Genomic DNA, 12,290 nt, shown 5'->3' with positions numbered 1-12,290 from the left:
CCTTACAGTAACAGACTGAATACAGAAGCAGACATGAAAATCCAGCTGTCTTTTATTCAGTAGGCATTAAAGAAAGCTCTAAAGGGGAGCCTGGGTGGCTTAGTTGGTTAAACATCTGACTTCAGCTCAGGTCGTGACCCTAGGGTCCTGGGATCGAGATCCTCTTAGCGGTGGGCTCCCTGCTCAGCTGGGAGTCTGCTCCTCCCTGTCCCCACAACCCCCCTCCCGCTCATGCTCTCTCACTCTCTTCTCTCTCTCAAATAAATAAATAAAATCCTTTTTAAAAAAAATACAGAAGAAAGTTGTAAAAATGAGAAACAATGCTACTCTTCCCACTAATTTATTTCCATTTTCGAAAAATAGTCATTTTCATAAAAATATGTTATTTATGTTGACATGCAATGTAATTTCTAATATGATAAATATCCGTAGATATGACCAATATAAAGCAAAGCTTGCTGGAGTCTCTATCTTTGAGAGTGTGAAGGGATTCTGAGAACACAGGGTTGGAGAACCACCATTATTGTAAAACCCACTTAAGCCACAACACTGGGGACCACCGTTAGGGAATGGGAAAGCTATGTGCACGAATTCTTTTTTTTTTTTTTAAGATTTTTTTTATTTATTTGAGAGAAAGAGAGAGAGAGCAAGAGAGAGTGAGAAAGAACACAAGCAGGGGGGAGGAGTAGGGAGCTGGACATGGGGCTCGATCCCAGGACCCTGGGATCATGACCTGAGCCGAAGGCAGATGCTTAACCGACTGAGCCCCCCAGGTGCCCCTGCACGAATCCGTCTTGATCCACTATCCAGGAACCGAGAAAGTTTGAACCGGCACAATGGCCACAGGCCAGGGGCCCTCTTTCTGGGAGTGCTACTGACTTCCAGTCTCCTTCTTTGAAAATCTAACCACCACAGTTCAGCAGAGACAGTGGCCAAAGTAAAATTACAATGTAACTTAGCCGAAGAAGGTCCAGAGGGAAGCCGATGATTCTCTTTGTAGGAATAAAACCCCAGAGCAGCGCAGGCAGGAATAATAAAACATGTTACCAAATGAAGAGCGATTTCATAACGGAGGAGCTTGGGGACTAGCTTCCAAGAGAGGACCGTAAAATGTTCAATTCTCCTACTTTCACTAGGAAACGTAAAAAGCCTTATTTAAAAAATATGAACTTTTCTTAAGAGAGCTACGGGGATACATGTGTGTGACTTCACTCTGTAATCAGTTACAGAAGAACGAGAGGGAAGGGAAAGGGGAGGAAAAAGGAAGGGAAGCGACGTGGGGAAAAGAAGTGGAGGGGTCCGGGGGTCAAAATCCAGAGGGAGCTGGACAAGCAGAATCCGAGAACCACACCATCTGCAGGGGCCTTAGAAATCAGCTCGACTTGCTGCTTCATTTTAAGTGGAAATACACAGGGGCCCAGAGAAGTTAAGTGGTTTGGTCGAGTTCAGCGCTGGGACTTTAAAGCCAGATTTTCTGGCTTCTAAGCAGGGGAAAATAGAGAAGGGCTGAAGAAAAGGGGGGATGGTTTGGAGCGGGAATGATAGGAGGGATGGGAGGGAGAAAGTGGAAGAGAGGGAGAGGCAGAGACAGAAAGGGTCTTACACACACACACACACACACACACACACACACGCATGCATACACACACACCAGCCAGTGAGTTGTAAGGCAGATATTAAACTAATTAAACACTGCTTGTCACACTCTGACATTGCTATACACAACTGAAGTTTGAAGACCACTGCACCAGACCCAATACTTCTCGCTCGGCTATGTAATCCCCTGGAGATCTCATTGAATACACGGTTTCTGATTCGGCAATCCGGGGTGGGTCAGAGATGCTGCATTTCTTTTTTTTTTTTTTTTTAAGATTTTATTTATTTATTTGACAGAGATAGAGACAGCCAGTGAGAGAGGGAACACAAGCAGGGGGAGTGGGAGAGGAAGAAGCAGGCTCATAGCAGAGGAGCCTGATGTGGGGCTCGATCCCATAACGCCGGGATCACGCCCTGAGCTGAAGGCAGACACTTTACCGCTGTGCCACCCAGGCGCCCCCAGAGATGCTGCATTTCTAACACACTCCTGAGCGGTACGATATAACAGATTCAAGGACCACACTTGTAGGAAGGCTCCAGGTCAGCCGTTCTCAGATATGGTCCCTGGACCAGCAGCATCAGCATTCCCTGGGAACTTGCTAGAAATGCAAATTCTCAGGCCCATCCCAGACCTAAGAATCGAAACCCCAGACCATCTGTGTTTTAACAAGCCCTCCAGGTAACTCTGGTGCACGTTAGTGTTAATGCACGTTAAACCACTGCATTTGGCCATAATGCCTCCCATCAGCTTGCTACCTAGAATATACTAAGGAAGGGTGGCAAGACTTTACATTCAAGTCTTTACTATTCTTTGGGCTGTCTGAGATTTCTACTAGGAATTATCAACTTCCCAATAATTCTTTTCACATGCCCTTAAGATTTGGGGATGATGCTGAGATCATGGGGCTCAAACATGATGTGTAATTAAGGAAGTGCTTCTCAAATCCCCCTGCACTGGGCTCACCTTTAATGGGCTCACTCTAGTTGGTTCAGACTTCCTTCCATGCATGGGGCTGAACTAACAGATATCCCCCCCTAAATCAGCACTCAGGGATGAAAACAAGCCCTCAAATTTTTTCTGAGAGTACAGTCTCCCCTTTAGCTCACATCCACTTGCCCAATATAAGCCCCTAGACCTGGTCCTGGATTCCTCAGGACCTAAATTAATCCCAGGAGGTTTTGACTTGGCCCCATCTGCACAGAAATAACAAGGTGGGGCCCTTCCCATTCAGGAGTCATGCAAGCTCCACACTCAACCTTCTCCCTGGTCTTCCCAGCGCCCCCTGCAGTCATGAGCTCCGATGCAGAAATGGCCATTTTTGGAGAAGCAGCTCCCTACCTGCGGAAGCCAGAGAAGGAGAGAATCGAGGCACAAAACCGCCCATTTGATTCTAAGAAAGCCTGCTTTGCAGTGGATGATAAGGAAATGTACGTGAAAGGTATGATCCAGAGCAGGGAGAATGACAAAGTCACAGTCAAGACCCTGGATGACCGGGTAAGTGTTGATCTCAGATGTCCTCCATCACTTGCCTTTGGAGTGGGGTATTAGGAATCCATGTGCTGGTCCAGAGGAATCTGAAGATAGAACAAAATGTACACTTGCCTATTCGGTAGTGAAGCGACCGGTGAAAGCACCTATTTGCAAACACCTTCACTCCCACTTCTTTCACTTTTCCAGGACTTGGGCTTTGAGAGTTTTTGTGATGTTTGCTTCAGGGAAAAGGGAAGGTGTGGGTGGCAGAGGCTGGACCATTTAAAGGAGACATTGGTGCTGATCACTGCTGGGTGGGCCAGGCAAATATCCCTCCCTACGCTGCAGAGTGACCTCCTGAGAAAGCACTGGAGGTGATGCCTAGCTTAATGTTGAGAATTACAGTACATCGGTCAATTCAGTATTTACTGGACACGAACGTCTACCATCCGTCCCTTTGCAAATGGAAGCACATCTCAGCACCTGCTTTCCCAAAGTTTACCACCTAGTGTAGGAATCAAGATGTGTCTGGCAGGTATGACTGTCAGTTCACAAACTCAGGCATATGAGGCAGATCTGTCTTTTAGTTCTTGTTTGTTTGTTTATTGAACTTAACCTCTCGTTTCAGCCTCTTTTCACTGGAAGGGAGATAAATTTTCTTCACTCACCTTGGGATCCCCTCCTATGGTTGTGCCTCATTTTCAGGACGTTACACAGTACCACACTGAGAGTCTCACAACCACCCCACCACCCCCAAATGATCTGCTAAGAAACACGTCCCAGGGCTTGAAGCTTCAGGACGTACAGACTTTCCCATCTCCCCTCTGCTACTTTGGGTGTCTCTCTGGTGTAGGGTAGTGGGGCAAAAGAGTTTCCTTTCCTCAAGAGATTTGGTATGTACCAACCAATCCCCTTCCTTTTGTCTTTTCACTACAACCCTCAAAGCTTTTCTAAGGACTTAGGCTTTGGGAAAACAGAAGCCAGAAAGCCTTATAAGCTCTTTCTCTTTTCTGCCCTATTTTCTACCTCTTCTGAGTAATGGAGTGCACAGCCAGCTGTATATTTGAATGGGGGAGTCGGGGGTGGGGGGCAAACCCAGAGGAGGGTTTGAGACTAAGTAATAGTCTCAGAAATACTGTACAGCCACAGGCCATGCTACAAGTCAAATATTGTAACTATTAGAGCAGAGCTGCAAGGAATTATGGAAGCCTTGAAAAGACGGGGAGACAGGAAACGGGTCATGGAAGAGGAGTCACTTGAGCTGAACTTTGAGGGTTTCTGAACATAATTTCAGTGAAGATAGTCCAGACAAAGGAACCCACGTGAGCAGAAGTATTGAGGTGGAAATGCACAGAATACATTGGAGTATTCCCTTCCAACCATCCAACCTTTGTTGCATTGAAGGACTCAAAGCAAATGGGGTAAACAGAGGCAACCTTTCATGGCCTGGGCCATCCCGAGTCCCACCTGGACCCTGAGGGCTGAAGGGCTCTGTTGCTGTGTACACCTGCAACTCGTTCTTGGCACACACAAGGGCACACTGACCTGGGGGTGGGTGGGGTGGGCATCAGACCAGAACTGGCTATGAAGTTTGACCAGAACTGGGTTAATCAAGGACAGTTATTTGTGGATCATCTCTGGGAATGGAAATGACCCATGAAGCCACTCAAGCTAATCGGGCGATCACACCGCAATCTCTCGCTACTTCCATCACACCAAGTACAGCAGGGTTCTAGCATTGGCTGTCCTCTCCATCATGTGCTTTTCCTCTCAATCCCCAGACACTCACTCTCAACAGTGACCAGGTGTTCCCCATGAACCCTCCGAAATTTGACAAGATCGAGGACATGGCCATGATGACCCACCTGCACGAGCCCGCGGTGCTGTACAACCTCAAAGAGCGTTACGCAGCCTGGATGATCTACGTGAGTTCATTCTCATGGCCTTCTGCTCATGCAGCTAGTTAATAGTTTGACAAATAGATGATTAAGGTCCCCATGAAACGATTATATTCTTTTATTTTCTTTTTGGTGTAGACCTACTCGGGCCTGTTCTGCGTCACCGTGAACCCCTACAAGTGGCTGCCGGTGTACAACCCCGAGGTGGTGGCCGCCTACCGAGGCAAGAAGCGCCAGGAGGCCCCGCCCCACATCTTCTCCATCTCTGACAACGCCTACCAGTTCATGCTGACGGGTGAGCAATTTCTTCAATCCCTATTTTTTAAAAATAGTTTCAGTTAATGATGCAAGCCCTTTAACTGGACTGGTTCTTAGCGAATTATTCAAGTCCTTTGGAGGCCTTGATCATCTGAATGGGGTGATGGTCAAGGTGACCTTCGGGAACTCTGCTGATATGATGAAAAGCCAGAGGTGCATATCTCCCATTAGCAGCCACGGTGCATAGGCTAGTGCTCACGTCTAAAGCCTCGCTGTGCACCTGCTTATTTGGGGGAATGCAGGATGCAGGGAGAGGCCCTACCCCCACCTCCAAAGAACCTCCTTCCTCCCCCCAACATGAGCATGCTTAGAAGAAGAGAGACTAGATTAATAGCTGCTAGGGTGCAAACTTGGAGAACCGGGCATAGCAGTGTCTATTACCTACATTTCCAGAATGGCACAGGAAATAGACACGTGGTAATACTGTCATGTCACTGTGTTTCGAGTCACTTTTGTCTGTCCCACTTTCACCTGACTTGGTCTGCTACAGACTCAAGAGGCAGAAGCAAGCCTTCGAGATCTGAAGACCCTTGGAGTCATCTGTCAACCTCCGGTTGCCCAAACCTCAGCCCTTCCTCTCTCACACTCAAGCCTAGCCATTCCTGCACACTTAATATTTTTCTTCAAATTGACTGAAGCTACATCAGTTTTCAAAAGAGGATCGATAGCATTATTTGTATGAATTTCCTAGGGCTGCCGTATCAGTACCACAAAACAGGTGGCTGACACAGCAGAAACTATTGTCTCCAAGTCTGGAGGCGGGAAGTCCAAGATTGGCGATGTCAGTGGGGTCCTCTCCTCCCCAGGGCTGAGAGGCAGAACCCGTTCCCTGCTTCTCTCGAAGTTTCTTGGTGGTTTGGTGGCCATCTTGGGGGTTCCTTGGTAGAAGCTCCACCCTGCTTACACAGTCACCTTTAGGTGACATTCTCCCTGTGTGCATCTGTCTCCAAATCTCTCCTTTGGATAAGGCCCACGATTGTATTGGATTAGGGTGGATTAGGGCCCCCCACACTCCAGTATGACATCATCTTTTTAAAAAAAATATTTTATTTATTTATTTGTTTATTTATTTTTGAGAGAGAGAGAGCCCAAGCAGGGGGAGGGAGAAGCTGTCTCCCTGCTGAGCAGGGAGCCCGATGCAGGACTCGATCCCAGGACCCCGGGATCACAACCTGAGCCGAAGGCAGAGCTTAACCAACTGAGCCACCCAGGCGTCCCCCAATGTGACTTCATATTCACTAATAACATCTACAATGACTCAGTTTCCAAATAAGGTCATATTCTGAGCTCCTGGGGGTAAGAAACTAACAGATGAATTTGGGTAGCGGGGGATACAGTTCAACTCCTAAAGTATTGTAAGGGGAAGACCATGATCACTTTCCACAAGTAGAGAGTAAAGGTAAAAGAAAAACCAAATGATAATCAGTGTCCATATATTATAATGAGAAGCTGCGCCTTTCCACAAGCCCGGAGTCTGAGACTTGCTCTCTTGGTTAAAAAAGGAGATGAGAAATTGCTGGCAAGCAGTTGAAGATCTATGAACAAGAATCCTTTTCCCGCTGTGGGATTCACTGGTCACTTGCCTCACGGTCCATGTTACACATCCCACATTCAGGAAATCTACGAAAATAGGAGGAAGATTAGCCACACCCAAGTCCCCACACTGCTAGTTCACAGCAAAGCTATGCACTCCAATCAGCCCCAATGTTGCCCTATTTTTGTATTCTGTGTGTTTGCTATTTCTTTATTTTGTTTTCTCCCCTCTGCCTCTCCAGATCGGGACAATCAGTCCATCCTCATCACGTGAGTAACCTGAGTTTGCACCACGATGACTTGGAAGCCAGAGCCGTCCCTTGCACTCCTTTATCTTATTTGCTTCTGAACCGACAGCGGAGAGTCCGGGGCGGGAAAGACGGTGAACACCAAGCGTGTCATCCAGTACTTCGCGACAATTGCGGTCACTGGGGACAAAAAGAAGGAGCAGCAGCCAGGCAAGATGCAGGTGAGGAGCTTCCTGCATCTGGAGGTTTGCTGGAGTAAGGACAACTTAAAGACGGGGTGAGCACCCAGTGTATGCAGGGCTCAGTGCTCAGCAGAGATGCGCGGGACAGGGTCTGGTCCCACGGGTGCTTGTGGGGCAAGGCAGGAGGTGGTGCCACCTGGTGGACGCAGGCGGTAGCACTGGCTCCATCAGCAACTGCCCGGGGACCCTAAGCAGCTAGTCCTGTGCTCCCCTGAAGAACGGATGCTTTGGGGGGAGGGGGCGTCTCTCAGACAGGAGCGCACATCAGAATCACCAGGAGTGCTTCTTAACCACCGATTGCTAGGCCCTGGGCCCAGAATCTGATTGAAATTACTAACTCACATTCACAGTCCTGCTACTCTGCATTTCTCTCATGTTCCCGCCGTTCACACAAGGGGTCAGGGATCACACTTTGAGAAACACTGGGCGGGATAGTAGTTTGGAAATGGCTCTGGAGACAGAAGGATAAGCAGTCGTGGGTGGGGGGTGAGAGTAAAAATTCTGCTTTCTATGAGTGGCCTTCTTTTTTTAAAAGATTTTATTTATTTATTTGAGAGAGAGCACGAGAGAGAGAGGGAGAGAACATGAGTTGGGAGCAGAGGGAGAGGGAGAATCAGACTCCCCGCTGAGCAGGGAACCCGACTCAGGGCTTGATCTCAGGACCCCAGGATCATGAGCGGAGCCCAAGGCAGATGCTTCACTGACTGAGCCACCCAGGCGCCCCTATAAACAGACTTCCGAGCAATAATTCTCGTGACATATTTTTTGCGACTTAAAATTTTTTTTTGAGAACCACTATTTCTATTATACGATCCCTTGGGTGACTTTCATTGCTCAATTCTATGTCTACTTCTGCACCCAAATGTCTGTATTAGATGGGTCATGATGCATGCTGCAACAGAGGTATGTATTCTAAAAATCCATGATTTATCATGGAGTGTTATCAGAGATGAAAGGAGGTCTGAAAAATCAAGAGGAAACCTGGAATCTGGTGTGGCCAGAGTCACACTGATGCTATACCAAGGAGACCTTCTCCGGGATGGGACTCTGAAGCCTCCTTGGGTGGTGGGGACAGGTCCATGGGTACCTTCACCCATCGGCACTGACCACCAGCCTGGGCTGGTCAGCGTCTCTCCCAGGACTCTGCTCTGGGCAGTTTCAAGTCACCATGGGCTCCTTCAGAGGACACTCCAAAGTCCTTCTTTTGGTTTTTCTTGTTTATTATTAGGGGACTCTGGAAGATCAAATCATCCAGGCCAACCCCCTGCTTGAGGCTTTTGGAAACGCCAAGACCGTGAGAAATGACAACTCCTCAAGATTTGTAAGACCCAGTCTAATTTTAACTACCCCCCCCAAGAACCAAACTCTCTCCTCAAATGCTGGAGATATATATATTTTTTAAAAAACCCACATAAACTAGAGTATAGCCAGCCTTATTCTACCCTCAAGTCATTCAGATCAATTGAGCCCCCGCTGGGATAATCAGATACTCTGAAGAACGTGTTAGCTCATTGTTGGCAGAGGGAGGATTTATCTGTCCATTTCTAACGAGGCTCATCACCTCAGGGCATCCTGAAGTCCCGGAGATTCAAATTCCACAAGTAGAGAGGGATTCCTTTATGCTACACTTGGTCTTGCTAGGTGGAAGCATTTTAAAATGCTGAAGTCCATTGAGCAATCTCCATTGGCTTATTAGCCACGGAAACCTTAGTTTGAATTAAGGGAGCAGCTTTGAACTGCTCCAAGTCAGAAGGAATTGGGAGAAGGAAAAACCCGGGGAAGGCAGGAGAGCTCAAAACTTGGGACTACGTTGATGTAGATATTGAAGGATATGTTTCATCCTTCGACATTTCGCTTAAGATTTGTTCGCCCAAAGAGACCTTTACTTCCCCATGGGCAAATACACAAACATCCAGCCCTCCACCTAATCTCACTATACCACGAAATGAGCAACTACCATGAGGCAAAGCCCTCACTTAATGCTTATATTTGCAAGACAATATCAGGACTCCACACATCTCAGGAGCTGGATAATCTCAAGCTTGTGCTTTATGGTTGCTTCTCAAGGAGAAAATGCTCACTGATGAGAAAGTGGAAGCAGCCATCAGAGACCTTGGGGATGAGCCTTCACCTTTCTTTCTTTCCCTTGGTCCTCTGTGCATTGCCCATCTGCACATGTGTCTTCCTAGTGCACAACTAAAAACTCTTGCTTGTAAGGGATCCGGGTGCGTGTTATACAGCAGAGATATGGTGCATCTACTTGCACCAAGTTATTGTGTTAACCTGGCACCAGCTTAAAATGGAAGACAATACCTTTAGATACGCCCACTGCCACTCCCATTTATTTAGTACTTGGGTCTCTCCTCTTGGCCCTGACCCAGAAGTCATGATTGCCCCGGTTAACCTATCCACCTTCCACCTACTAAACAAACATTTGCAGGCTAAAACTTCCATCATTTTCCACTGAGCAGCTAGCAATATTGAAGACCAACACCTACAGTTCACTCACACCTCCACTGACCCTTCACCAACTCTCCCCAAGCTTCATTTGGAAAATAGAGAGAAGATTACAGAGTGCTGACTGTAGTCCAGACGCTGTGAGTCGATGAACAATGCAACACTTTTTGCCTTCAGATTTGCTCATGGTGTGGTAGAAACCAGTCCCTCACAAAATTTCACCTCTTGCCTCCCCTCAAAAGGGGAGAACTCAGACTCTGAATGCATAATTTGGGAGCCAGAGAGCCTGGCCTGAGCCTGGGAGCTAGGTTTGCTTATAGTAAGCAATAAGGAAAACCAAAGTGAGAAATCTCAGAAGGAACACCCAGAGGCAAAAGAAAGAAAGATAGAGGGAGAGAAAAAAGGAAGGGAGGGAGGGAGAAAGGAAGGAAGGAAGAAGTGTTGGCAAGATGGTGCAACCAGGCCTATCAAAGGTATCATGAAGGATTTGGGAATCCAGGTACCAGAGAACAGGATAAAATCCAAGGGGACTGTCTAAAGTAAGGTGATCCCAAGCAGAAGTTGGAGAGGGAACCTGTGGATGTCCCCAAAACTGGAGGAACAGGGCCAGATGCTTTGCGTAGAACATCTGAGTCTTGGCTAAGCCAGCTTGGGGACTCGGGTGCCAGGCAGACAGAGAGCAGGGAAGTCCTCCCCTTCTAGCATCACTTCCTCCCTGACCCTACCCTTCCCACCCATGGCTGGTAGCACCTGGCAAAAGGCAGCCACAGTACCATCTAAATCAAATAACTGTGATGTTTGTCAACCTGCCATTGGACAGGGGAAGTTCATTCGAATTCATTTTGGAGCCACAGGAAAGCTGGCATCAGCGGACATTGAAACCTGTGAGTCCCAACGCCATATTGGGCACCATGGTATTTGGCCACAGAGGCACTTCCTAGCAGAAACCACATTCTTTCTTATTACCCTTAGATCTCTTGGAAAAATCCAGAGTGACGTTTCAGTTATCCAGCGAGAGAAGCTATCACATTTTTTACCAAATCTTGTCAAACAAGAAGCCAGAACTCATCGGTAAGTTCTTAGGGTACTGGTCTCACCCTCCAAATCAGTCACGTTGGAAAAACACCCAGAGCGCACCATGCACATGTGAGATGCTAACAGGAACTTCGTGTTTTGCAGACTTGCTCCTCATTTCAACCAATCCCTTTGACTTCCCCTTCGTGAGCCAGGGAGAGGTCACCGTGGCCAGCATTAACGACAGTGAAGAACTTCTAGCGACTGATGTAAGCACTTTCTTTCCTTCCTTCTTCCTTTCAGCACAGAATTACTGAGTTTGTGAACTAAGAGGCACCCTAGCGATCTAATCAGAGACTGGGACCCAAGGATGCTCAGTGATCAGACCCGAGCTCTCAGAGATCAAGATGTCAAGGGAATTAGTCCAGAAGGCACCCCTCGCCACTCAGCTCCACCCCAGAAGATGCCGTGGGGAGACAGAAAGTTCTCCAAAACGGGCCTCCAGTTCCATTCCCCAGCATTTTAGAGTCAGGTTTTGCACGTATAAAGTTTGTTAAAGGTTTTGTTGGAAATTCTCGGGCTACAAAACCATCTGCATGGTTCTTTAAGAAAAATTTTTAAATACAGCAAAGTATAAAGCAGGAAAAACAACCCACTCTATAGCAGCAGACAGGCCACACCTCATGCTACCTGCCCCCATCAGGCTCACGTTCGGCTCCCACACGTCCTCGGCGCACCTGTCAGGCCTCCGGCCGTTAGCTTGTTTCCAAGGTTAATAACTAGAATAATAATAATAATAATAACAACAACAACAACTAAGTGCACTGAGCACTTACATGTGCTAGGAACAGAGGTAAATGGCTTTCCCTTCTTTATCTCATTTAAGCCCCCTCCAAAACCTCTTGTAAAATGCCCCCATTTTACCAAGAGGGAAGCTGAGTCTTAGAAAGAAAACACACGATTTGCTTCAAGACAGAGCTTGTCAATGACAGAACACTTGAAGCCAGGTCTGCCCAACCCCAGAACCTGCATTTTTTTAACTAATAGACACCATCTCTGAGCAATTCATCTCCCACGGAGCTTCTCCCACAGAGCTTCTCCTGGGTGGTCAGTTACAGCCGAGCAGAGGGGGAGTGCTCCCCACGAGGGACTGCATTCCCCAAGAGGCTCCCAGACAGGAACTCTTTCACCTGGTTCCTTCCAATGTGGAGTGAAAGGTTTTCCCTTTTAACCTACAGCAACCCCCTCCTACAGCATAGATATGCATCAGCTGGAGATGGGATATGGAGTCAAGGAGGCCATCATGGCTCAGAATCTCTCCTCCGCCAGGTGGGCTCCCGGCCTGGACTCTCCTTCTCCAGAAGGGGGCGCCACCCAAGAGAGCCTCATTGTCCAATACCGTCCAGCTGACACTGCCCTACCAGCTCACCAGACACGTTCCAGACATGTCAGCTCCCCCAGTGGGCATTGCTTATGCTCAGGCTGCAAGCTCCGTTACATAGTCAATACATAG

General features: G+C 47.7%; 1 protein-coding gene across 1 annotated transcript in view; it reads left to right on the top strand.

Moving 5' to 3' along the window:
• Window positions 1-2,887: 2,887 nt before the first annotated feature.
• Window positions 2,888-12,290, top strand: part of LOC123792085 (myosin-13) — a 49,268-nt gene continuing 39,865 nt past the window's right edge. Inside the window, exons 1-9 of the mRNA XM_045797237.2 lie at window positions 2,888-3,091; window positions 4,849-4,992; window positions 5,104-5,260; window positions 7,059-7,086; window positions 7,174-7,285; window positions 8,535-8,627; window positions 10,584-10,647; window positions 10,736-10,834; window positions 10,943-11,046. Coding sequence (XP_045653193.2) covers window positions 2,888-3,091; window positions 4,849-4,992; window positions 5,104-5,260; window positions 7,059-7,086; window positions 7,174-7,285; window positions 8,535-8,627; window positions 10,584-10,647; window positions 10,736-10,834; window positions 10,943-11,046 — 1,005 coding nt within the window. The remainder of the gene's footprint in view (window positions 3,092-4,848; window positions 4,993-5,103; window positions 5,261-7,058; window positions 7,087-7,173; window positions 7,286-8,534; window positions 8,628-10,583; window positions 10,648-10,735; window positions 10,835-10,942; window positions 11,047-12,290) is intronic.

The sequence above is a fragment of the Ursus americanus genome, chromosome 14 (assembly GCF_024610735.1).
Source record: "Ursus americanus isolate L20-20 chromosome 14, mUrsAme1.1.p, whole genome shotgun sequence".
NCBI classification, from domain to species: Eukaryota; Metazoa; Chordata; class Mammalia; order Carnivora; family Ursidae; genus Ursus; species Ursus americanus.
This window is presented reverse-complemented; position numbering and strand designations above follow the sequence as displayed.